Here is a 26,700-nt window from a genome sequence, read left to right as displayed (position 1 = left end):
TGGCGCAGTCCGCGGTCGCCATCTTGTGTACACGGAGGTTTCTCGCGGAATTGTGTCGGTTTGAGGCGCCCGAGGTGCAGGAGCGATGCCGGCCGGACCGGTGCAGGTGGTGCCGCCACCCCAGCCCGAAAATCAGGTGAGTTTAAAACAAAAAAAAATTGGTACCGTCGCCATTCAAACAAGCGCATGTAGAGTCTCGGCCTCCCGCCAGTCCGAGGCCTCCAGGACACACTAGGCCCCGAGTGGCTGTGACACGCACTGATCCCCAAATGACGCTCGAAGCCCGTGATTGATATTAATTATTCTGCCGTGCAGGTTGTGAGTTGTAGTTCCCGCTGGTCATGTGAACTGAGCCTGGGAATAATCCGAAGGACACATGCTGAAGTAACATACACGCACCAGGATAATCTCAGTCTGGTTTATCACAATGTGAGGCCGATCAGAAACTCAATGGAGCTGTGTTTATTTTGCAGAGCGGGATGTATTAAAATAGGCCACATTGTCAGACTAGAATGAGTACGGCTACATTTATACCAACACCTTTGCTCCTAGACCCAGTCAGTGTAAATCTGTGAGCAACGATATGGGAGATTCATTATTAAATACATGTTTTGGGGTGGGATAGTTTAAAATAAATGAGGTAAAATTAAACGCGAGTTACAGAATATTGTAAAATAATAATTGAGAATAGTAGATTGTAGTGTAGCTTCTGTGATGAGTAGTGGTACAGTATTATGACATTGCCATTAGAGGCTAGCTGCCTTCCAATGAAGAGGGAAGGAAAATTGGAGGGCATGTTGTCCTGCACTTGGCATCAACCATATTGAGAACAGAATTGATAGAAATGCTGTTACAAGTTGTCAGAAAATACTGTCCATTAATCTTATCTGGGGAAGAGGGAGCTGAAGAGAATTCAGTACAAGGAAACTAAATTGCAGTGGAATTAGATATTTTGGTGTTCACATGGTTTAGATGTGCTGTACCCATTTCAGTAAGTAATACTTCAGTAAGTATTTACTTCTAATCAGTCTGGGTGTTTGACATGTGTGAAAATCCATCTCTGTGCTTAAGAGTCTCTAAACTAAACGAAACTACCAGAAAACCCACATAAGTAGGGTTTCCATTTGCCTGATATGGGATACATATAATCTCCCTAAAGAATGGACCTACTCTTAAAAACAAAGAATTTAGGCATAAGTTAGCAAAAGTTAAGGCTTAAGACTCTCCAGTGTGTAGCGGTACTGCTGAATTTTAATTGGCTAAAATCACGGAGCTTACTACTACAAAGCACTGATATACTTCCTGCTGCTTTTCCAGCTGGGTCATCCTACAATTTAGAATGTTGGCTTGTAGGATTTTCTGCAGCTGACTGGGAACAATCCCATACCCCAGTGACAGACCTAGCCCTCTAGTTTGCACCAGTGATTCAGGTTGGCAGGTCAATCAATCAGTACTCTGGAGTATTGTAGGCCTACCTAGAGCAGATATCGAATTACTTAGTCTGCCACAGAGAATCAACTAGGTTCCAATCCTCCCATTGCCAGATGTGTGATCTTGGAGCCAAAATGATCTGCTTATCTCTGTACACCAATCCTGCCCCCAACAATAATGATTAGACAACTGACATACATAGGTTTGAGCTCTCAGGTGGATAGCAGCTACCAGTAATTTCTTCCAAACTACTTGGTGAACAGCATAGGTCGCCATAAAATTTGAGTGTATTGCTACTATCATACTGTAGCATGAACACTCCATCAAAGGGTATTCGCAGGTCGATGTGATGGAACAAAAGTACCATTTTCCACATGGTGTTTCTGATTCTCTGTCAAAAGGAAGTGGTGAGTGGAGGCTAGGTGCTTCAAAGAGGAAAACAATCAACAGGAGTCACTGGGCCACTCTAGAATGCTTCTTTACAGGGTGACATAGGCATGGGAGCAAGCCATCTCATTGTTCATTGGCAGTCATCGTCGCTGGGTCAAAATCCTGGAACTCCCTTCCTAACAGCACTGTGGGAGAACCTTCTCAAGGGCAATTAGGGACGGGCAATAAATGCTGGCCTCGCCAGCGACGCCCACATCCCATGAACGAATAAAAAAAAACATGAATTTTGAGTGAGATCTGCTTCAAATTATAAGAATTTTTGAGGTGCTTTAAAAAGATTAGTGACAATTGTTTGTTTTTATTTTAAAGGTGCCAGAAGAAACAAAAGATGAAATCCCAACTTCCAAACCCATCGTTGGCATTATCTACCCTCCTCCTGAGGTCAGGAACATTGTTGACAAGACTGCTAGTTTTGTAGCCAGGTGAGTACCTCATTCAGTCAGATGTGTGCTTGTATTTGCTGTATTGCAGTGATCATCTGAGGAGTTTAAATGTGTAAATTATTTTGTGTTGATTAGAAATGGCCCAGAATTTGAAGCCCGTATTCGTCAGAATGAAATAAACAACTCCAAGTTTAACTTCTTGAATCCTAATGATCCTTACCATGCATATTACCGGCACAAAGTTAATGAGTTCAAGGAGGGGAAAGGACAAGAACCTTCAGCTGCTATACCAAAGGTTATGCAGCAACAGCAACAGCAGCAGCTGCCACAGAAAGTAAGTAACCTTGCTATCAGTAACAGAGGAAAATGCACAACTATCTTATTTAATGCAGACAAATGCTGTTAATAAACGTTTATTGTGAACATTTAAAGATCCTCTTTTTTTGTAATGTTTATAAATTATTGAATAAATCATATTTTTATAGCAGTTTCAAGTTTTCTAGTAAGCAATTTATAATTTAAATCATATTTGAGAACTTATAAATTCTGAAATGTGTTTTTTTCTCCCATGTACATTAAACAGGTGCAAGCACAGGTGATTCAGGAAACAATTGTCCCAAAAGAACCCCCACCTGAATTTGAATTCATTGCTGATCCCCCATCCATCTCAGCCTTTGATCTGGATGTTGTGAAGCTGACCGCTCAATTTGTTGCAAGAAATGGTCGACAGTTTTTAACTCAGCTGATGCAGAAAGAACAACGTAACTATCAGTTTGACTTTCTGCGACCGCAGCACAGTCTGTTCAACTATTTCACCAAACTAGTGGAGCAGTACACAAAGGTATGTAAAAGTTACAAATACAATCTATTACATGTAAATGTGTAATTGTTAAGTACTGTGGATCAAGCCAAAGTAATATACTTGCACGACAGGATTGGCTTTTGAAGTTCAGTGATTACAGTTTGAAGGAGCTGGAGCAATGTGTCTACAATTGTGGAGTAGTTCTTAATAAGGGAAACAAATCTTATAGAGACGAGGCAGATGCAGAAGGTTGGAAATGGAAGTTTAACATATATAATGCGTTTCGTAATCCAAAACTTTCTCCTCCTTACCATTGTAAATATTATATCTCAAAGAATAAGAGAGTCCATGTATTTTTCATATTTATTTATGAGATGTGACTGGCTACTTTAAATTCGATTACTGCATGCTGAGAGAAAAAAAAATCTCCCAGCTTCAGTGTTTCTCTGAACTGTTTTCTACATGTTGGATTGAATACACATCACTGGCATGCAAAATGTCACTTCAAAGTCCTATACATATACATTTTTATAGAAAAACATGTAGAAATTACTAGAGACTTTTGCTTTGTCAGTTTAAGGTGAAGGACTTGGTAACACATGCAGATGGACTTGGGTCTAGCATCTCTGTGGTGTTCCGGGAGCCAACACTTTAACTTGATAACCTTTTTCAATCATGGCAGACTCCTTTTGACCTTACAGTCCCAGTTTTGAACTTCAAGTGGGATATATGAGATATATCTTGGGCAGTATGCTCTTGAGTTCTTGTGTCACAATACCACAGCTCTATAGTGGTTAGGCAAAACTTCAAGTATACATTTGTTAGGCTACTATTTGGACTGTAGTATTTACTAAGAGAATTACCAATGTGTTGACCTTTTATACACAAGGTATAAGTTTTGAAATTCTTTAACCAGGTCCAATCTGCTATATTGACTTCAAGCCACTGTTTAACCTTCACATTTGATAAACCGGATTTGTAATTTGTAACATAGTCATACAGTTCAATAGAACATTTATTCTTTTGCAATCTGAAGACTACAAGAACACAAAAGGGCTTGTATCAATTCCAGTAAGCTATTACAGTAACATGGGCTTTTGTTTAACCTGTGAGCAATACTACAAGGCAGATTTCGTGCATATAAAGTCACATGAGAAATATCTGGTTGAAGCTTCAACACATAATGGGTTTTTAAAAAAATTATATTTGCCACCATTGCAGACATTAGCTATTTAAGAATCTAGCTTTCATATTTTTTTCAAATGTCATGGACATTTACTTTTGTCCTCAGTTGAGGGCAATGAGCCTGTGTTCCAGAAAAGGTAGTAGTAGGGAGTACATAGTTATAGCAAACCTCAGATGGTTAAAAAGTAAAACTCTTGATAAAATTCCAGTGTCACAGAGACAGCAATGCAATATTGAAGAGTTGTAAGTGGAAAACTGGATAATATAACATTTAGTTGAATTTGTAGTTTTATACAGAAGTAATTTCAAGGTATGTGATTCACCACATAAGAGCGAAGTTGTTGCAGCAAAATTTAGTTTACCTTAAATTTTCTATTTTTGTGGCTTTTAATTGGGAAGATGTAGGGCCAGTACTGGATTTTGATTTGAGGAGGACTCGTTGATGATGTACATGACTGATGGACAACTTCTAGACCTAGCCAGATATGCCAGAGTTGTGGTATTAAATTCAGATGTATACTGATTTTAATCGCGATCTTTTCACAAGGGGAAAAGCTTAACAATTTTATTTTTTTCAGATCTTAATACCTCCAAAGGGATTGCTTCAGAAATTGAAAAAAGAGGCAGAAAATCCTAAAGAAGTTTTAGATCAGGTGAGATAATAAGATCAGCCAATTGAATGGCGGAGCAGGCTCGAGGTGCCGTATGTCCTAGTCCTGCTCCTACTACTTATGTTCTTATATCTTCATTTGTAAACAAAACTTAACTAGCTGCACTAATTGCTTAAATAATTGAAATTTATATAGGGTATGTATAATGGCATATTACAAGGCAATGACACCAGAAATCACAAGTTTGGGCAATTAATGTCCTTTTAGGTTCTGGAATGTTATTACATTGAAAAAGTTTCCTAAATAATTTGTTGTTTTTATCCAGCACCCTGCCACCCCCTCGGGAGTCCCCAAAGATTCTTCCTTGGCCTCTTCCTCTTCCTCATCTATGTGCTGTTCTTTCATGATATCCCGGACATGGAACATCAGAATAGGCCATTCAGCCTGGCGAGCCTGTTCCACCATTCAATTAGATCATGGCTGATCTGTATCTTATCTTTATTTACCCGCCTTGGTTCCGTAACCCTTTATACCCTTGCCTATCAAAAATCTATCAATCTCAGTTTTGAAATTTTCAATTGACCTAGCATCAACAGCTTTTTGGGGGAAAGAGAGTTCCAGATTTCTACTACCCTTTGTGTGAAGAAGTGCTTCCTGACATCACCCCTGAACCACCTAGCTCTAATCTTAATCTTCTAAATTTCAGGGAATACAACCCTAGTTTGTGTGGTTGTGCCTCGTAATTTAACACTTGGAGTCCAGGTATCATTCTAGTAAATCTACGCTGCACTCCCTCCAAGGCCACTATATCGATCCTAAGGTGGGGTTCCCAGAACTATCAATGCCTTTAATCATCTTAAACACCTCAATTAGATCACCCCTTAATCTTCTATACTCAGAAATACAAGCCTAGTCTATGCAACTTGTCCTCATAATTTAACCCGTTTAGCCCAGATATCATTCTGGTGAATCTGCGCTGTACCCCCTCCAAGGCCAATATATCCTTCCTGAGGTGCGGTGCCCAGAACTGAACGCAGTACTCTAAATGGGGTCTAACCAGAACTTTTTATAACTGTAACATAACGTCCACCCCTTTGTATTCCAGCCCCCTTGAGATAAAGGCCAACATTCCATTAGTCTTTTAAATTATATTTTTGTACCTGTCCACTAGCTTTGTGATTTCTGTACTTGGACCCTTAAATCTCTCTGCTCACCCACAGTTCCTAGCTTCTCACCATTTAGAAAATACTCTGATCTATCTTTCTTGGGTCCAAAGTGGATGACCTCACAATTCCCCACATTAAACTCCGTCTGCCACAGTTATTCCTTCGTGCGATCAGCTTCCACATGACACCCAGCTCTACCACTCCACCACCTGTCTCAACCCCTCTGTGTTATCTGTTGAAGTGATTTTTTTTTCTGTGATATAAAATTTTTGAATTTTCATGAGTGCAGAAGATTAGGAGGTCTGTTACTTGTGCACAAAAGAAATGTGGATCAATGTCTATAAATATGTGTCTATGCATGCAAATAACTTTGGTTTGTATGACATAGGTTAGATACCGAGTTGAATGGGCCAAGTTTCAGGAGCGTGAGAGGAGGAAGGAAGAGGAAGAGCGGGAAAGGGAGAGAGTAGCCTATGCACAGATTGACTGGCATGACTTTGTGGTGGTGGAAACTGTTGATTTCCAGCCTAATGAACAAGGTAATGTTATTACCATACTATAGGATATAATTTTGATTTAGGTTTAAACACTTGATAAACACACATCATTCTAAAATTAACCATTCTCCACTGTACAGTTATAGTATTTCCAACATCCTTTGCTTTGAATATTTTTGTTTAAACTTACATTTGCAATTATAGTAAATTGGTTTGAAATGTTAATGAAAAGTAACAATTGAGTTCCTGTAGCTTTGAGGTTGCTCGTTTTAAGCTTTTAAATACAAGTTATTGTTGTAACCAGAGAAGATGGTTCAAATAAGGAAGAAAACTGATTATTAAAAAAAATTCAGAGTATATGGCAATATTTATTTAACTTTTAGAATGTTTGAAATTACTAATATGCAGTGGGCCCTGTGTATAATTTATATGGTTAGAATGGATCCCCATTTACAACAAGCATTTTCAAATGTCCCAACTTGAATTCCATGTAAGTCTATGACAGAACCAATCACATAACCGATTACCCATTCATAATGTTATATGCAAGCCAAATCATGATACAACTTGAGTACTTTATACTGCATATACAGCTGAAGAGCTTGGAGAGAGTAGGGAAAAGTGAGTTGGCTTCAAAGAGGAGACTGATTCTTGCTGAGAAATATGAAGGAGCGATAAGCCAGACAGCTTGATATTGACGGTCCTGACATTGAATAAGGAAGTAGGAGCCAGTGGTCTCAGGAAAACTGATATTTTGAAAGGAGATGAAAAGGAGCAAAGGTAGTCGTTCTTACTAAAATAAACAGTTTTTAGTTGGCAAGCAATCTAAGGCATTAACAAAATATAGTCAACCCTGCATTACTTGAATATCTGCGCATAAATTTCATGTGCAGTTGCTCGTATTAGATTTATGATGAAAAAGTTTAATCAGCTAAACCTTCGCCTCTCTATTTGCACGATACCTCTGCAACTGTTGATGTTTTGAACCAGCATCTCACTTCCACATTCAATGCCCTTTATGTCCAGCAAAACCCTCACTGTCTCGCATCCCAGTGATTTTTCCAATACAACCTCTACCTTCACTCCCTCATGTCCAAGGACGCAAACTTGAGCGTATCTGGCACAAATGACTTAACCCTGAATTGTCAGATCTGTCTCAATCACATGAAGCTCTACTGGGCTTCGTTGTCCTCTGCCAAAACAGTCCACTACTCTAGGATCATCCTGGAGGGCATAGATGGACTAGGTTCCTTTTCTGTACTACCAAGCACCTTTATTAAACCCCTTTCCCCTACCACTTCCAACCTCACCTCCAACAGTACAAGGAGCTCATGAATTTCTTCATCATTAGGATGGAAACCATCCGTTCAGCTATCTTCGCTGCTTTTCCCCCTTCCACACTAAACTAAACCTTCCCTGATTTCCCCTTCTATCCTAGCCATGACTCCCCCCACCATGTCTCTAATTTCTCCCCTTCATTTTCCATGGCCTCTCCAAGCTCATCTCATCCACGAGACTGACCCACTCCTCACTCAACCCTATTCCCACTGAAATCCTGACCTTCCTGGCCCCCATGCTGGCTAACATTGTAAATGGTTCCCTCTCCTCAAGTACTGTTCCACTCTTCAAAATTGCTGTCACCAACCTCGCTTAGCTGTTCCCGTGTCTGGGATGATATCAGCAAGGTTAGCATGTAGATGAGGACGAGAAGGGGGCCAAGGATGGATCTTTGATGGACTCCCAAGGGTGAGTGGAACCAAGCAGCTGCAACAAATTGGACAATGGAGCAGAGAAACCCATCCTCAACTGTATGTCCTCATTAACTACTGCCCATCTCCCACCTCCCTTTCCTCTCCAAGGTCCTTGAATATGTTTTTGCCTCCCAGATTTGTGCTCATTTCTCCCACAACTTACTGTTTGATTTCTCCAATAGCACAGTCTTAACCAATACAATGTAATGTCATTCTCTGTGATTGTGATGCATTATCACTCCTGGACCTGTCTGCAGACCTCAACGCAGTCAATGACTTCATCCTCCATCATTGTCCAATTTCATGCAACTGCCCTTGCTTGGTTCCACTCTTACCTATCCAGTTGTTGCCAGACTATCTCTAGGAATGGCTTCTCTTCTCTTCTCACCCTTGTACCGTCACCGCGGGAGTCCGTCGAAGATCCATCCATGGACCCCTTCTCTTCCTCATCTACATGTTAACCTTACTGATATCATCCCAAATATGGGAACAGCTTCCCCGTGTACACTAATGACACTCAGGTCTTTGACTCCACCACCTCTCTCGACCCCTCTGCTGCCTCTATGCTATCAGACTGCTTTTTCAACATCTGTCTTGGATGAGCAGTGCTTTCCTCCAGCTAAATTTTGGGTAGACCCAAACCAGCATCCTGGCGCCAGCACAAGCTCTGTATCCTCGACAGTAACTCCACCACCCCCCCCCCCCCCTCCATGCCTATTGTTCACACTCTGTGTCCTGTTCAACCCCAAGCTGAACTATTGACTCCATCACAAAGACTGCCTACTACCTCAGCCCATCGGCCAGTGAATCCATTATTTAGGACGATTTCTCAAATGCTCTTCCAAGCAACCTCCCATCTGCACCCTGTATAAACTTCAGCCCATCCAAATCTCTATTGCCCGCCAACCAATGTGGCTAACACCACACATTGAAAATATTCATCCTTGTGTTTAAATCTTGCCACTATCTCTATAACCACCTCCAGCCATACAATCCCCCTCCCTCCTCCAGACTCTGTTCCTCTGATTCTGGCCTCTTGTGCACCCTGCCCCTTCACCCCACCAATTTTGGCCATATCTTCAGCCACCCAGATCCTACGCTATGCAATTGCCTCCCTAAACACCTTCACTTTCCTCCTCCTTCTAAGACCATCTTTAAAACCCACCTCTTTAAACAAGCTTTTGGTCAGCCTTCCTAACCTATTTTACTGATTCCATTTTTTCCTTGCGCCTCTTGTGACACTTGAGATGTTTTTCTGCATTGTGCTAGATAAATACAAGTTGTTTTGTTGTTGTTGTAGTTGACATAAGCCACAGAATATATTGCATCTGTCAATATAGTTCTGACAGCAAAAGCTATATTTTATTGGAGCTGCTTTGTCATCTGAGATTTTGTGAGTCAGAAAGTTGCTCCAGGACTTGTGTGCATAATCTACATTGACATCACATGTAGTATTGAGTGCATGCTGCGATATTGTCCTTCAGATGAGATGTTAAACTGCCTGTTCTGGTTGTTGAAGATCCCATGGCACTATTCAAAGGATAGTGGGAGTTCTGGTATATATTTTTCTCTCAACCAGGGATCTTGCTGTGCACGCAGTGACTGACAAATTTGCCTATATAACAACAGTTACTGCATTTCAAAGTAATTCATAGTGTGTGATGCTTTTCGTAGGTAAATTTGGATGACTGAGTTCTGATCTCCAGAAGTGCACTCCTGTTTGCCATTTATGGATCAGAATTAATGTCAACCATGGAGAAGTCTATTCTGGTTGAAGAAGAAAATACTGTAAAGGGAGTCAGACACTTTTGTTGAGAGAGAAGTGGATAGGAGAGGTAGGAAAAACTAGAAATGTAATGGTAATTAAATTCACCAGGCAATTTACCTTTCTAATTACAGGGCATTTCCCTCCACCAACTACCCCGGAAGAGCTTGGAGCTCGTATTTTGATGCAGGAGAGATATGAGAAGTTTGGGGAGAGTGAGGAGGTTGAAATGGAGGTGGAATCTGATGATGATGTTGAAGAAACAGAGGATAAACCAGAAGAGGCTCCATCACAGTTAGATCAAGATACACAAGTACAGGATATGGATGAGGTATAATACTACAAAATGATCCTGGTGATTGATGTAAAGATACTTCATGATTGAGTATTTTCTAGCTCAGTTTGATTACCCAAGAAGGGGATGCGAGCTAGTTAGCTACCAACTTTGCAATCCCTTTCCAAAATAACTGACCTAACTGTTGAAAATCTAATTGATAACAGATTATAAAATAGGAATCATTGAGTAGCATGCAATGGTATTGGTGTCCGTCGGTAAAGCTGGAAAAAGAAGAAAGGTGGTAGCTACTATGATGCCAAGTTTAGTTCAGTCTGGGAAAAAAATTGCCTTGTGAATTGTGAAATAAGTAATGACAGTGATAGTATTCAACTCTGGTGTTCATTCACATTATTAGCAGGTTGCTGTCATAATAGAGCTGATACGTCTCTTTCATTCAAGTCATGACAAGTGAGCCAATCAACTCAAGGAGCTAGTCTGCCAACGGGATGAATATTATATTTTTAAAATGAATATGTCTTTATGAAAACCTGGCATTAACTTAATGCTGAATTTTACTTGTAACAAACAAATTCCATAGAAATTTTAGACATTTGATCTTTATGGTGTCATGATGAACTCATGTTTCCTTTTTAAAATGTACCTCATAATATAAACCATATATAGTGTGGATCAAAGGGACTGACCTGATTTTTGTGTTTCAAAATATAGATTACTTTTGATAATGGTACCAATGGCACCAAATGTTTACATCAAATCATCATTCAGAGTTTTAAGATTTTAATTAAGTGGTTTAATGTTTCTAAGCAAACTTGACCTTCCTGTTACACTCTTACTATGCTATGTAAGTTAGGGAAAACAAGCTCATCCAAATGCAGAACAAAGGTGAGTTTTGTTTTTGGTCTAGGTTTCTGTTCATAGATTCAGTATCAAGTATTTTTAAAAATGACTGGATTCATTGTAGGTTTAAAATTTTTCTTAGCTGGATGTTTGACTCCATGCTGACTCTGGAGGTACCACCAAGCAACTGTATGCTTGGAACCACTTCAGAATCCCTATCCAAAGAATGAGAAAGCTAGTAGAGGGAATAGCATTAGTGAATTGGTATCCTCCGTGTGATTAGGTGTTAGTTTGCTTCAGGGAGAGCTCAGACCTAAAGTTCCTTAGGATAACTCTAGTTTTTTGTTTGAACATTGCACGACACAACATCAGCACACATAATTTAAAATAAACAAGGTGGCACATCATCTTTTGTGCATATGGATCGCCATATAGTGAGTTCTTCAGTTTAGCTGTGTCTTTGGACAAAGGTACAAAGCACTTCCCCAGGAGCAGTGGAAAATATATTAGGGTGTGGGTTATCCATATCCCAGTAACCAGATCAGGAATGGTACTGGTAGATATGTGGGAGCTGTAAGTGATTTGTCTTTCCCCAAAGTAGGAACAGAACAGAAAAACAAAGGGGAAAAAATGCCAACTTTCTAGTTTAACTTATTTTCTCTGAAATTTATATTTTTACACATCTATATGTATAATTGTTTCTCTTAGGGATCAGATGAAGAAGACGAAGGTCAGAAAGTACCACCTCCTCCTGAGAATCCAATGCCTCCACCTCTTCCTCCTACTCCAGACCAGGTTATCATTAGGAAGGACTATGATCCCAAAGGTGAGTCTACAAAAGCTGGGGGAGGTTTAAGTTGTATGTGTGGTCATGATTGGTCTGAAAGCCAGTGATTCATCTGATGCGGTTATGTTCACTAGGGTGCATTGTTAGCTTGGAAGAAATTAATAGAAAGGAGCATAGGACAAAATTTATTTGTCCTACAAAACTGGCCATTTTCCTGAATTAGTTTGCAGTGTAGTCGAGTTTCTAATGTAAAACTAACATTATTAAATTACCCACACTCTCTCTTTCTCTTGAATCTAGTGCTGCCTTGGTATTATAACTGCTCATTGAATGCCAATTTTTTCCTTGACTGTCTTGTATCATACCTACTGTTCCCTATTCATTTGACCTGTCTAGCGTAAAATTAAAGTAGAAAAATTGAGAAATCGGTGATCATTGAGATTTATCAGCATACACGGTAGAAACTCTGAAAGATCAAAAACAATGTCTTGTGTATAAAGTATTTTATACAATGCTCTTTTGATGAAGACCAATACTTTACACTTGGCAGTAAGCTACAACCAGAACACCTCTGAAGCAAAAAAACCTATCAGAGTAGGAGTGATTTGATTTGTTTTTTATGCTACTTAATTATGATGAGATGTGTCCTGTTTGTTTTGATATCTTTATTGTATTTTTTTTCTTTTATAATTCAATAATTTTCTCCCACTGCCACCAATTCTGGGCCATCTTCCTTGAAACCAGCATGGGTCAGTGCAGCCACTTGCAACATTCGCAATGGTAAATTTGGCCAAAGTTAATGAGGAGAGAAATGAATGAAACTGACATTTTCTAAACAAATTCTGTTTATATAAATAGTGCAGGAATCAAAAACTATTAGCTTATGGAGAATAAGCCACTATTGTCACGGCCAATAAAACACACTTGGACCTTGCATACTTATGAGTTACAAAGCTGACACCATGCTGGTTTATTTTCAGTAAACTACTAATCCGTAACTGTATATTTTCTGTGGCAGAGATCAAAGGAACTGTGCGAATCCGTTCATGAGAATGAAACCTTTCCAGAAGTTTGGTTGTGAAGTTCTCCCAATGTAGGAGCAAATGATTTGTCACAGAGCAACATCACATAACAAATCCTGATTTCCACTGATTAGGCTGGCACTCTTCTCCTTGCCTCCCCTCCTCTTCAAGTTCACGCTGGCATTGTTGTCTTTGCTCCGCCTTCCCCCCACCCCCAAATTGTATTCTGTCCTCGGCATGGCTCGAGGCTCCTTCCCCTCTTGGTACAGCTCCCAGCTTATCCTGCCTCCCCCAACCTTCAGCACCACTGCCAGTTCCTGTCTGCTGCCACTCCACTGCTCCAAGTGATTGAATGCCATTACAGTGCACTAAAAGACATTCCTTCAATCCAACCCCCCGTTCTAGCAAAGCTGGGTTTTATATGGAATAACAGCACTTGTGTCAACTTAACTGAGTCAGAAAGTTATGGGTTCAAGCCCCATTACAGAATTTGATAATATAGGCCAGTGTTGGCCAAGGGAAATTGTTGACTAGCCACAGGAATGGCTACGGCAACACCGTTATAGCCACATGCACTAATTTTAGTAGAAAATGCCTTACCTGCATGCACACAATGTAGGTAAATGTACTTGACTTGTATATTTACCTAATATCTACCGCCATTCAGTAACCAAGAACGTAAAGCACTGACAAAGATCAAAAAACACTTGCACGTTCTGCTTTTCATCTTTCCATTTTCCCAACAAATGCACAAAAAGATTAAAGTACACAAGTATACACCATGCGAATGAGTATTGCAGTCACATGCTCAACAGTAGTGTCTTACTCATTTTTTAAATTTACTAATCAGAAATGCAATTATCCACATCTGGATTCCTAATTAGCCACATGGGAATAGTGTCTAATGTATTGGTCAACACTGATCTAGGCTGACACCCAAGTGAGGGAGTGCTGCATTGTCACTGAGCCAACTGAGGTCCCATCTGCTTCTTCAGGTGGACACTAAAACTTAACTGAAAGACGTTAGTGATCCAATTGGGTTTTTAACGACAATCCGCATAACATCTACATAACAACAGTAACTAGACCTCGGTAATTAAGAATATGTGAAACGGTATAAGATGTTTATCAGAGATGAGATGAGGCGCTTATATAAGTTCAAAGTATTTATTTCACTAGTGCAGGTCTAGTGCTGTGTGGTATGTTCACCAGTTGTACAGTTGACAGGTTATCATTTAGGTTATTCAGAAAGTGCTTAGTGTGTAAGGACACTATACAACAACTTCACTGTTGCTTCTTAAAGTAAATCTCAAATTCAGAATTTCTGTACCAGATCTGTTTTTGTAGCATTATACTTGTATACGTATTTTACTATTTCATATGCTGGATAAAGCAGCTGCACAACCACGAAGTTACTTTAATAGTGAATAACTTGTAACAGAGAGGCATATGTTGCTTAATTTCTGTTTAATGCTTGAGGCATCGTTTGTACTTTATAGATGCAAAGACAAATAAGATGACAGTGTAAAAATTGTGCAGTGCAAAATCAGGACTTCTGACCCGTGCTTGAGCTGGCAGCTCACAGTTTCTATATTTTCCCTTTTGCAATGTATAGAAACAAATCTATTTACTGTCTTGTGAATTTGTACTTTAATATGTGTACCCATTTCTATATCTTTTACTCAGTTACTGAATAGTTTAAAGTAAGAGTTTTCCTTGTATTCTTTTAGCTTCAAAACCTGTGGCTGGTACTCCCGCACCTGACGAATATCTCATCTCTCCAATCACTGGGGAAAAAATTCCTGCCAGCAAAATGCAAGAGCACATGCGTATTGGGCTGTTGGATCCACGCTGGTTGGAGCAACGTGAGCGCTCCATTAGAGAGAAGCAGAGTGAAGATGAAGTGTATGCTCCAGGTAAATATTACTAGTGATGTTGAAAGAAGCACTGGCCAAAATGGGAACTTTGTTTCCATAATAGTTCTGATTTATTCATCAACATAAAAACTTGTGTTTTGTTTCTAGATTGTGACTATAATTATTGTTTTCCAGTAAATCCTTCCCCTCATACACACTTACGGTTGAGTACATACTTGTTACCATCTGTTATACTGTTTTAAAAAACAAAATTATTTTTTTTGTGGGTACAACATCCAGTTTTTCCTCTTGGTCTTCCACTGTCACACCTGGTTGAGAGTTCACATATGCAAACTACCCCACATCTCTGCCAGTGCTGCTTTGTAACCAGGCCAGATAGGGTATGCAAGAGCATCTTTTTAACGTTTTCTGTCCTTTCCTATGGAGAAGCACCTGACCTCACAACATCCCAGCTGAGATCAGGAACTCAACATTTGGGGGATCGCAAGCACTTTGATCTTTCAAATAATCCTCTTAAAGATAAAGTGTATCCTACTGAATAATCCTAAATATTTCCACCCTCTAGCTGTTCGTTGCCTCTTGTTACTGTGTTTTAGGGCTTTAAAATGGCCAATTAATGGCAGCGTAGGAACAGAAGTTTTATGTAGCCTGATGTGATGTCATTAAGTTTTGTTCCATTGATTTATTAATGGGGAATATTGCCCGCTCTGATGTCACTGGAGCAAAACTTTCTACTAGTTGTCAGACCCAACAACAATAATTTTAGTGAAAAATTCTGAAAGTTTTGTGAGTATCTTATTTACATTAATTTTTAGGATAGAATACCTAACCATCTTTTGATTTGAGCTGTTTTTTCCATCAGGTCTGGATATTGAAAGTAGTTTGAAGCAGCTGGCTGAACGACGTACTGATATCTTTGGTGTGGAAGAAACAGCTATCGGTAAGAAGATTGGTGAAGAAGAAATTCAGAAACCAGAAGAGAAGGTATGAACACCCATTACTGGGCAAGTCTCGGATAACTAACTTGTTGCTTAAATGATGTTTTGGAGCAGATTTCCTATTGCTTCTTAGTACTGCAATCACAACAGTAACCATAACCTTTCCCTTGCATAAACTACACACAAATAAACACTTGGCAGTTTACACACACACACATTCACTGGGCAACTCTTCTCGCACTGAAACAAGCGCCAGGCAATGACCATCTCCAACAAGAGAGAATCTAACCACCTCCTCTTGTCATTCAGTGGCATTACCATCGCTGAATTCCCCACCATCAACATCCTGGGGGGTCAGCATTGACCAGAAACTTAACTGGACCAGCCACATAAATACTGTGGCTACAAGAGCAGGTCAGAGGCTGGGTATTCTGCGGTGAGTGACTCACCTCCTGACTCCCCAAAGCCTTTCCACCATCTACAAGACACAAGTCAGGAGTGTGGTGGAATACTCTCCACTTGCCTGGATGATTGCAGCTCCAACAACACTCAAGAAGCTCGATACTATCCAGGACAAAGCAGCCTGCTTGATTGGCACCCTATCCACCACCCTAAACATTCACTCCCTCCACCACTGTGCACAGTGGCTGCAGTGTGTACCATCCACAGGATGCACTGCAGCAACTCGCCAAGGCTTCTTCGACAGCACCTCCCAAACCAGCGACCTCTACTACCTAGAAGGACAGGGGCAGCAGGTACATGGGAACACCACCACCTGCACATTCCCCTCCAAGTCTCACACCATCCCGACTTGGAAATATATCGCTGTTCCTTCATCGTCACTGGGTCAATATCCTGGAACTTCCTTCCTAACAGCACTGTGGGAGAACCTTCACCACACGGACTGCAGCAGTTCTAGAAGACTGCTCACCACCACCTTCTCAAGGGCAATTAGGGATGGGCAATAAATACTGGCCTTGCCAGCGACGCCCACATCCCATGAATGAATTTTTAAAAAACAGTAATGATATAGGAATGGGTAACTATGCTGTAATTGAACATCTTTTCCAAATTATAGGATGGCATACTGTATTCAAAGCACAGTGTGTAAAGGAAATTAAACTATGGAAAGTGCTGTGACAGTACAGTACAGAGCACTGATAATGGATGTAGTTTGTTCATTCAGTCTGGGAAAACATTCAAAAATGAAATAGTAATTGTCTATTGCTTCAGTTAAAGTAGACGGGAATATTGGTTTGTCTAGATTAATTCAAAAACTGACAGCAGAGTAAATTAATATAAAACTATTCTGCTCTGAAGTAATTATTCAATATTGCAGACATGCTGTTCATTGGTTGTAACTAAAATACATAAACAAGCCAATAAACTATGATTATATTAATTGTTCTCTCTTATGGCAAAGGTTACTTGGGATGGTCATTCTGGCAGTATGGCACGTACACAACAGGCTGCACAAGCCAACATCACTCTGCAGGAGCAGATTGAAGCTATCCACAAGGCCAAGGGATTGGTTCCAGAGGATGACACCAAAGAGAAAATTGGACCCAGCAAACCTGCTGATTTACCACAACCCCCACCTCCTACATCTGGATCAATGAATGTTCCACCAATCACATCAATGCCCCGACCACCTTCTGTAAGTTTAGCAAATATTTTGAAAATGGTTACAACAAGCATTTCTATTTATAGTTATGTTATGTTGAGGTGCTCAGGATTCTGTGCAACAATAATATACACAAAAATGTTGTTACCTTACTAATGTATAGCTCTTGTGCCACAGTCAGGAGTTTACACTTAAACCAAATTGGCCACAGGCCTGTTTAATTATTAGCTGTTTTGTTTTTCAATACTGAATAACTGTGGATCAGTACCACTTTCCAGAATTGTTCACCTATTTCATAACAATGAACTTTCTGTCTTGTTGAGGTTTCGAACATAGGACTGTTTCTGATCCAAGTTTGTATTGCAGTACCTACTTTGTAAATGAGCTGCATAATACAATGTAAGTAAAGTTTTATTGATTCCCTCTACCAGCATCTGCAGAGGAAATCCATGAGAAGGAGCCATTAAGAAAGCTATCTGGATTCACTTAGATTTTCTATCTTTTTTATAATAAATTATAAATTATACAGGAGACAATCTCACAAGCAGAAAATGTTTAATAATAGTTGTTGAAAATCCACTACCCAGCTACCCTCCTAAATGTATAAAATGTGACAGTTGCATATTTTGACTTGTAAAGTTTTAATAACGCAGCTAGAAGTTAGTCTTTCAACACTTTATATAGTATAGTTGACCTTGCGTGAAATTACACATGGGGAAGTCTCGATTGGGTTGAGGTGGGGTTAGAAGACACTGGGTAATTGGATCAGGACGTAATTTGGACCCTGTTCTAAAGTTGTTCTTTCAATGCTTATTTTTAATATAACACTTTGATTTTATATTATTATTTACAGTTAAATAGCAAAACTTATGGCAAAGTAGTGTAGATTGGTGTACAGGAGTTTCTTTGCAGTACAGACTCCGGAGCCTGGAAATCCAAAATTGACGTGCTACAGCACCATCATTGACAGGATGTGATTACAGCTTGATAAATTTGCATTGGCATTTTTCATTATAAATGCAGGCATAGAAATTTAGAATGGGAAAAGTTATCAAAGACATGAATTATGGATTCGTAGAGATATATTCACACAGAATTGCAATGTTGCTCTTTTTTATTATTCAGATGCCTCCACCTGTGCGGAATGTTATGTCATCAATGCCCGTTATGCCCAGGCCACCAATGGCTCCTGTTATCCGTTTAGCTCCTGGACCTGTTTTAACAGCTCCCATGCCACCAATGATCCCTGGACCTCGAATTAACGTAGTACCAATGCCTCCATCGGCACCGCCAGTTTTAGCTCCCCGCCCACCGCCAATGGTGGTACCAGCAGGTAAAGTTATTTAAAAGACTTCGCAATTCCTATTCTAAATCCATTTGGGAGTTTGTGAATGTGAATCCGAATTTTTTTTTTATTTGTTTCTCAGCCACAGTTTCCAATAGCACTTGCACAACATGTCCATGTAAGGAACTTCACAACATGAGTAGTATGTTTGACATGGAAAAATGGTCCTCATTGCATATCTGTTGAGAATTATGGAATGAGAGAGATACTTTTTTTTTGCCCTTGAGCAGCGGCAAGGGAAATTAACTATTGCTTGCTAATAAAGATTGGGATTTTTTCTTTAAAGAGAAACTAACAATCTGAAGTTTTTTTTTATTCGTTCATGGGATGTGGGCGTCGCGGGCGAGGCTGGCATTTATTGCCCATCCCTAATTGCCCTCGAGAAGGTGGTGGTGAGCCCCCTTCTTGAACCGCTGCAGTCCGTGTGGTGAAGGTTCTCCCACAGTGCTGTTAGGAAGGGAGTTCCAGGATTTTGACCCAGCGACGATGAAGGAACAGCGATATATTTCCAAGTCGGGATGGTGTGTGACTTGGAGGGGAACGTGCAGGTGGTGTTGTTCCCATGTACCTGCTGCTCTTGGCCTTCTAGGTGGTAGAGGTCGCGGGTTTGGGAGGTGCTGTCGAAGAAGCCTTGGCGAGTTGCTGCAGTGCATCCTGTGGATGGTACACACTGCAGCCACAGTGCGCCGGTGGTGAAGGGAGTGAATGTTTAGGGTGGTGGATGGGGTGCCAATCAAGCGAGCTGCTTTGTCCTGGATAGTGTCGAGCTTCTTGAGTGTTGTTGGAGCTGCACTCATCCAGGAAAGTGGAGAGTATTCCATCACACTCCTAACTTGTGCCTTGTAGATGGTGGAAAGGCTTTGGGGAGTCAGGAGGTGAGTCACTCACCGCAGAATACCCAGCCTTTGACCTGCTCTTGCAGCCACAGTATTTATATGGCTGGTCCAGTTACGTTTCTGGTCAATGGTGACCCCCAGGATGTTGATGGTGGGGGATTCAGCAATGGTAATGCCGTTGAATGTCAAGGGGAGGTGGTTAGACTCTCTTGTTGGAGATGGTCCTTGTCTGGCGCGAATGTTACTTGCCACTTATGAGCCCAAGCCTGGATGTTGTCCAGGTCTTGCTGCATGCGGGCTCGGACTGCTTTGAGGGGTTGCGAATGGAACTGAACACTGTGCAATCATCAGCGAACATCCCCATTTCTGACCTTATGATGGAGGGAAAGTCATTGATGAAGCAGCTGAAGATGGTTGGGCCTAGGACACTGCCTTGAAGAACTCCTGCAGCAATGTCCTGGGGCTGAGATGATTGGCCTCCAACAACCACTACCATCTTCCTTTGTGCTCGGTATGAATCCAGGCACTGGAGAGTTTTCCCCCTGATTCCCATTGACTTCAATTTTACTAGGGATCCTTGGTGCCACACTTGGTCAAATGCTGCCTTGCTGTCAAGGGCAGCCTGGAATTCAGCTCTTTTGTCCATGTTTGGACCAAGGCTGTAATGAGGTCTGGAGCCAAGTGGTCCTAGTAAGGTGTCAGCCTTGGGTCAGTGGTGGCACTCTATCCTCTTGAGTTGGAAGGTTAGAAGCCCCACTGCAGAGACTTGACCACATTATCCAAGCTGACACTTCAGAGCAGTACTGAGAGAGTGCTGCACTGTCAGACATGCCATCTTTTGGATGATACGATAAACTGGATAATGCGCCTGCCCTCTCAGCTGGACGTAAAAGATCCCATCGTACTTTTCAAAAGAACAGCTGGAGAGTTCACTTGGTGTTCTAGCCAACATTTTATGTCTCAACCAGCTATCAGAAACAAATTATCGGATCAGTTATGTGCTTGCTGTGCACAAATTGGCTGCCGCATTTCCTACATTACAACAGTAACTACACTTCAAAAGTACTTAATTGACTGTGAAATGCTTTGGGACATCCTGAGGTTTTGAAAGGTGCTATACAAATGCAAATTTGTTCTTTCTAATGTTGCTCACAGTAAGTTAGAGAATGCACTGTTTTATGAGGACAGGGACATTATATTATGTAACGCACAACATATGTTGGTGTTTAAATGTCATTTTCTGTCCCTTTTAAGGTGATCAGATGTAATTGCTCTGCATTCTTGAAATTGATGCTTGGGTCAATCATTGTAATTACCAAGGTTCATTAGAGATGAGACACATTCTGAGTCTTGGGTTGCAGGTGATTGGGTTTCATGATGCTTTTTAATACTTTTTAATAAATATGGCACAAAATTGACATGGAAACATGTGACACCTTAAAGTGTATTGCACAAAATGTGAGCCACATACAAGGTTTTTAAAATATTTTTATTTTAATATTAGAATGGGTATTATGTTTCAAAAGAAGCACTTTGAATTTCCAAAATGCCTCCTTTCTCACACTTTTGCATACAGCATTTGTACCTGCACCTCCAGTGGTTCCTGCGCCGCTTCCTTCTTCACTTCCTCGTCCTCCTCCACCACTAGATGATGAGCCGACATCCAAAAAGATGAAAACCGAGGATAATCTTATCCCGGAGGAAGAGTTTCTTCGAAGAAGCAAGGTATATTATACCCATTGCTTGAAAATCAAGCCAAGTAATGTTAAATTCAAATTTAAGGACGTGTTAGGACAGTGTCCATGAACGTGCTTGTCTAACCTCAGTCTATTGCACAGTCACTAGTCTTTAATTGAATCTTCTGTGACCACCCTTTATTAAATGCTAGGTTCCTTTGAAAATGTAATATTTTGGTAATATTCATGTTTCTATCTGTTGTATCTTAATCTGACAACATGTTTTTTTGGACTTTTAAACCAAACTTATTTTCTGAGGGATTTTTGTTAAAATGAGTCTGCTGGCAAATGTTTTTGTTCACTTAAGTTGTCACTAGTTAGTAACAAAATATTGTACTGAATTTTCACCAAATTTAGGCATTTTTCCTCCCCACACTCACTTTCTTACTGGGGTTGACAATTGTAAACAATTTTACAACACCAAGTTATAGTCCAGCAATTTTATTTTAAATTCACAAGCTTTCGGAGGCTTCCTCCTTCGTCAGGTGAACGATGTAATTGCTCTGCATTCTTGAAATTGATGCTTGGGTCAATCATTGTAATTACCAAGGTTCATTAGAGATGAGACACATTCTGAGTCTTGGGTTGCAGGTGATTGGGTTTCATGATGCTTTTTAATACTTTTTAATAAATATGGCACAAAATTGACATGGAAACATGTGACACCTTAAAGTGTATTGCACAAAATGTGAGCCGCATACAAGGTTTTTAAAATATTTTTATTTTAATATTAGAATGGGTATTATGTTTCAAAAGAAGTTTCAGGTACTGCACGTTCCTCCCTTATATTAAGGGAGGAACGTGCAGTACCTGAATACATTTATGAGCCCATAAATAATAACTTCTTACTTCAATAATTTAGACTTTAGTTTTTAATCAAACTTAAATGTGATTTTCTCTCACCCGGCCTTGTTTTTAAAAAAATAGTAATATAGAACCGTAGAAATTTACAGTACAGAAGGATGGAATTCAGCCTATTGTGTCTGTGCTGACTCTTTGCCAGAGAAATCCAAAACTAATCTACCGCTCCGATCTCTCCCCATAGCCCTGTATCTTGTTCTGCTTCAAATATCCATCCAATTTTCCGTTAAAAGATGTAATGATCTTTATTTCAACCACTCTTTGTGACAAAGCAGTCCATGCTCCAACAACACTCTGCATAAATAAATTTCTCCTAAACTCTCTTTCGTGATAACGTAATGAAAATTTTAAATTGTTGACCTTCCTAAATGACTCCCGAACTGAAGGAAGTAGACTTTCACTATTCACTCTATCAAAACCGTTCATAATTTTAAAAACCTCTATTAAATACCCTTTTTGTCTTCTCTGTTTCAGTGGAAATAGACCTAGTATCTCAAATCCCTCCTCATAACTAGTTTCCCATCCCTGGCATCATTCTTGTCAATCTACACTTTTACTGTTCTTTGGATTAAATGTCCCTTCTATAATGAAGCACCCAAAACTCCACACATTACTGTAACTGTGGCCTAACCAGAGTTTTGTACAAATTTTTCATTTTCTTTACTGTAGTAATCTAAACTTCTGTTAGAATGCTGTTTGTCTTTTTGATGGCTTTATCTACTGGCACACTCGGAATTATTTATTTGAACCCCTAAGTGTCTATTCATCCACGTCCTGGGTCTTTCAATTGAATGTATACTCATATTTCTTGTTTTTCCTCCCAAAATTAAGTTTCTGTTGTGCATTAGTGATTGCACTATAATGCTAAATATGCACCATATGAAAATGACCAAATAGCTTATGTTAGCACAGACTAAATGTTTTTTATAATGCAAACTTTTTCTATTTTTAGTTTATTTCAACATTACATATCTGTGCACTTTTCATGGCTTTGATTTACCGTGCTTTCTACCAACAGTTTAATATTATCTTGGGACTTGCTTTCAAATAATCCTGCATCGTATTTCAAAGTTAGCACTTAGAATTCTCAATTCCTCAAAAGTAATTTGAAGAGCACATTACATTTATGCTTTTGGCACTGTTATGTTTTTTTGAATCGTACGTATGCATTTGAGAAAGTAACTGCATTTACATTTTTATTCAAGAAAGTAAATTTACAACTCTCAACTGTGCTCAATTTTTTTTTAAGGGTCCAGTCACAGTCAAGATACAGGTACCGAACATGCAGGATAAGTCTGAATGGAAGCTGAATGGCCAGGTCCTGGTTTTCACCCTCCCTCTAACAGATCAGGTATGGATACCCTATGAAAATGTGAAATATATATGCAAGACAATATGGATTCTAATTGCTTTCATGTAGCAAAATAATACATTAAAAATGCATAGAACAAGAAAAAAAACATTTGAACCTTTCAAGTCTATCACTTCCATGTGTCATTTGCCCCATCATGCATACTACCCAGCTTATTTACATAGAATTACATAGAATGTACAGCACAGAAACAGGCCATTCAGCCCATCTGGTTTGTGCCGGTGTTTATGCTCCATGCGAGCCTCCTCCTTCCCTACTTCATCTAACTCCATCAGCATATCCTTCTATTCCTTTCTCCCTCATGTACTTATCTAGCTGCCTTTGTGCTATTCACCTCAACTCCATGTGGTAGCAAGTTCCACATTATAACTATTCTCTGGGTAAAGAAGTTTCTCTTGAATTCCTTCTTGGATTTATTAGTGACTATCTTACATTTGTGTTCTCTAGTTTTGGACTTCCCACAAGGGGAAACATCTTCCCTACAAATCTCTTCATAATTTTAATGACCTCTTAGATCACCCCGCAGCCTTCGCTTTTCTAAAGAAAAGAGCCCCAGCCTGTTCAGTCTTTCCTGATAGTTATAACCTCTCAGTTCTGGTATCATCCTTATAAATATTTTTTGCACCGTCTCCAGTGCCTCTATATCTTTTTTGTAATGTGGACTCCTTTAGTGTAGTCTAACCAAGGCTCTATACACATCTAACATAACCTCTCTGCTTTTAAATGTTTCTCTAGAAATGAACCCCAGTGCTTTGTTTACATTTTTTATGACGTGTTAACCCGCATTGCTACCTTTTAATGATTTGTGAATCTGCACCCCTAGATCCCTTTGCTCCTCTACCCCATTTAGACTCTTGTTTCCTAAGGAGTATATGACCTTCTTTATTCCTCCTACCAAAATGCACCACCTCACACTTATCTATATTGAAATTAATTTGCCATTTACACACCCATTCTGCAAGTTTATTAACGTCATCTTGTTTTTTGTCGCAGTCGTCTTCAGTATTAACTCTATCCCCCAATTTAGTGTCATCTGCAACTTTTGAAATTGTACTTCTGATTCCCGAGTCCAAATCGTTTATGTAAATGGTGAACAACAGTGGTTTCAGCACCGATCCCTGTGGAATACCACTTCTCAACACCCACTCCTACGGTCAGATTCTGCAGAATTTTTTTCCCTGTGCCCTGAAGAATAATAAAACAAAATTCTAAATATCTGTTAACTTGTACTATTCCTCCTTGGTTGCTTTGCATGATGCCATCAGTTCAGAAACCATCATATTCCATAGAGTATTCATGATGTCTATTTTCTAATTATCCTTTTAAAGATCTAGATCATGTCTTCCTTGGTATTTTCACTAATATAAATAAGATCAGTTTTCTCATCCTCTTCAAAACAAAGAACCCTCAGCTTTGGGAATCATTTCTGTTCTCAGAACTGTCTTAATATACCTGTTTCTTTTTTGAATGTAGGATGCTTAAAATTGCATACACTATTCCAAAGTTGCCTTCATCAGTCACTTACATGCGGTTCCAATATCTTGTTTCGATTTATGTATCTCGAGGACACTAGATTACATCAGTTTGTTTATTTTTTTCTAGGTGTCTGTTGTCAAGGTGAAAATCCATGAGGCTACAGGAATGCCTGCTGGTAAACAGAAGCTTCAATATGAGGTATATATGGCATACCTCAATGTACAATATCCAGCTGTAATTCAGACAGAATGGTTCTAGTTACATTCATATACATGCTTCTGTTGTTACTAATACTTTTGGAAAGTCTTTAGCTTTATATATTAAGTTTGAAACTTAATAACTGTTGGTCTTCAGGTAATGAACCTTGAAATCTGTGTATACAGAAATATGTGGATATGCATATACTGCGATCCAAGAGTAAGGAACTAATCGATAGTCCATTGAGTTAGTACATAATGTTGCACAACCTTTACTTGGATTTCAATGCATAACATTAAGGTTTTAGTGTGACTCTACACGTTACGGTGATTAGTAGGTTGAAATGTTACTACTGTGTTTACTGCCTCCCATTTGAATTGCTGGTGATCTTGCAGTTTTCCTGGAATTAATGTTTAGTGCTGCTATTAAGATAGTGCAGCTGAAGATTAAATAACTCTTCTGTCCAATTGAGAAAGAAACTAAATTCTAGTTTGTTAAACTGTACTTGCAGTCTGACTACTATGTTTTTGTTTTTTAGGGCATCTTTATTAAAGATTCAAACTCTCTAGCCTACTACAACGTGACCAGTGGTTCAGTTATCCACCTCGCCTTCAAAGAACGAGGAGGCCGAAAAAAGTAGCATGTTGCTGTAGTTGGCACTGTCTTTCTACACATATATGGGAATGTGAATCGAACTATACATTCTTAAGATTCAAAACATTAAGATTGTTAACTCATTTAACAGACAATTCAGACTTGCAACATCTTTATTTAGAAGAATGGAACTGTAGCATATGTGAAAATAATTCTGTATACAAGTTAAAAGGTTTTTTTAAAAAAATTGATTTTAGAAGTTCAGTACTTTTCATCTTTTGTAAAGTTCAGTACTTTTCATCTTTTGTTACACGTAGTTCCTTCATTATGTTAGACTCCTATCAAAAGGTCTGCAAAGATGGAGAGATTAAACTAAATTTTGTTTGACTTCTAGTTGATCTGCATTCATAAAGCCCACTTTGGTTAAATTATCATCCCTGCTCCTGTATGAGATTATTGCATTGCGTTTAGCTTTCTGTTGAATATTTTTAATAAAATTGTATCAATTCTTGTGTCTGTGATCTATAATTTGTGAAGACTACATTTTTAGCAAATGTCCTTTTCTTCACTGTTCTCCTGAAGGCAGGGGTGTGTGCTTTGGGTACAGCTCCACAGGCGCTGGGGCTCTTAAACCTCACAAGCATCAGCTCTGCTTAATTGGTGGCATTCTTGAGTTAGTAAGTTATGGATTCAAGCCCCATTCCAGGATTTAAACATATAATCTGACTGACACTTCAATGTAGAACTAAGGGAGTGCCTCATTGTTGAAGGTGCCTGCCCTTTGGATGAGACTGCACTTCAAAGTAATTCAGTATCAGTAAAGCACTTGGGGACGTCCTGAGAAATGCTGTATGAATA

General features: G+C 39.5%; 1 protein-coding gene across 1 annotated transcript; it reads left to right on the top strand.

The window, feature by feature from the left end:
- The first annotated feature begins 1 nt into the window (after nucleotide 1).
- On the top strand, nucleotides 2–26,350 carry sf3a1 (splicing factor 3a, subunit 1). Its single transcript, XM_068005873.1, has 16 exons — nucleotides 2–136; nucleotides 2,191–2,303; nucleotides 2,400–2,598; nucleotides 2,848–3,105; nucleotides 4,830–4,904; nucleotides 6,417–6,567; nucleotides 10,176–10,372; nucleotides 11,885–12,002; nucleotides 14,716–14,901; nucleotides 15,725–15,846; nucleotides 17,224–17,457; nucleotides 18,550–18,757; nucleotides 21,182–21,330; nucleotides 23,452–23,553; nucleotides 25,177–25,248; nucleotides 25,787–26,350. The coding sequence occupies exons 1-16, from the start codon at nucleotides 86–88 to the stop codon at nucleotides 25,886–25,888; spliced, it is 2,337 nt and encodes a 778-aa protein (XP_067861974.1). The 5' UTR covers nucleotides 2–85; the 3' UTR covers nucleotides 25,889–26,350.
- The last annotated feature ends 350 nt before the right edge of the window (nucleotides 26,351–26,700 follow it).

Source organism: Heptranchias perlo, chromosome 25 (assembly GCF_035084215.1).
Source record: "Heptranchias perlo isolate sHepPer1 chromosome 25, sHepPer1.hap1, whole genome shotgun sequence".
Classification (NCBI taxonomy): Eukaryota; Metazoa; Chordata; class Chondrichthyes; order Hexanchiformes; family Hexanchidae; genus Heptranchias; species Heptranchias perlo.
This window is presented reverse-complemented; position numbering and strand designations above follow the sequence as displayed.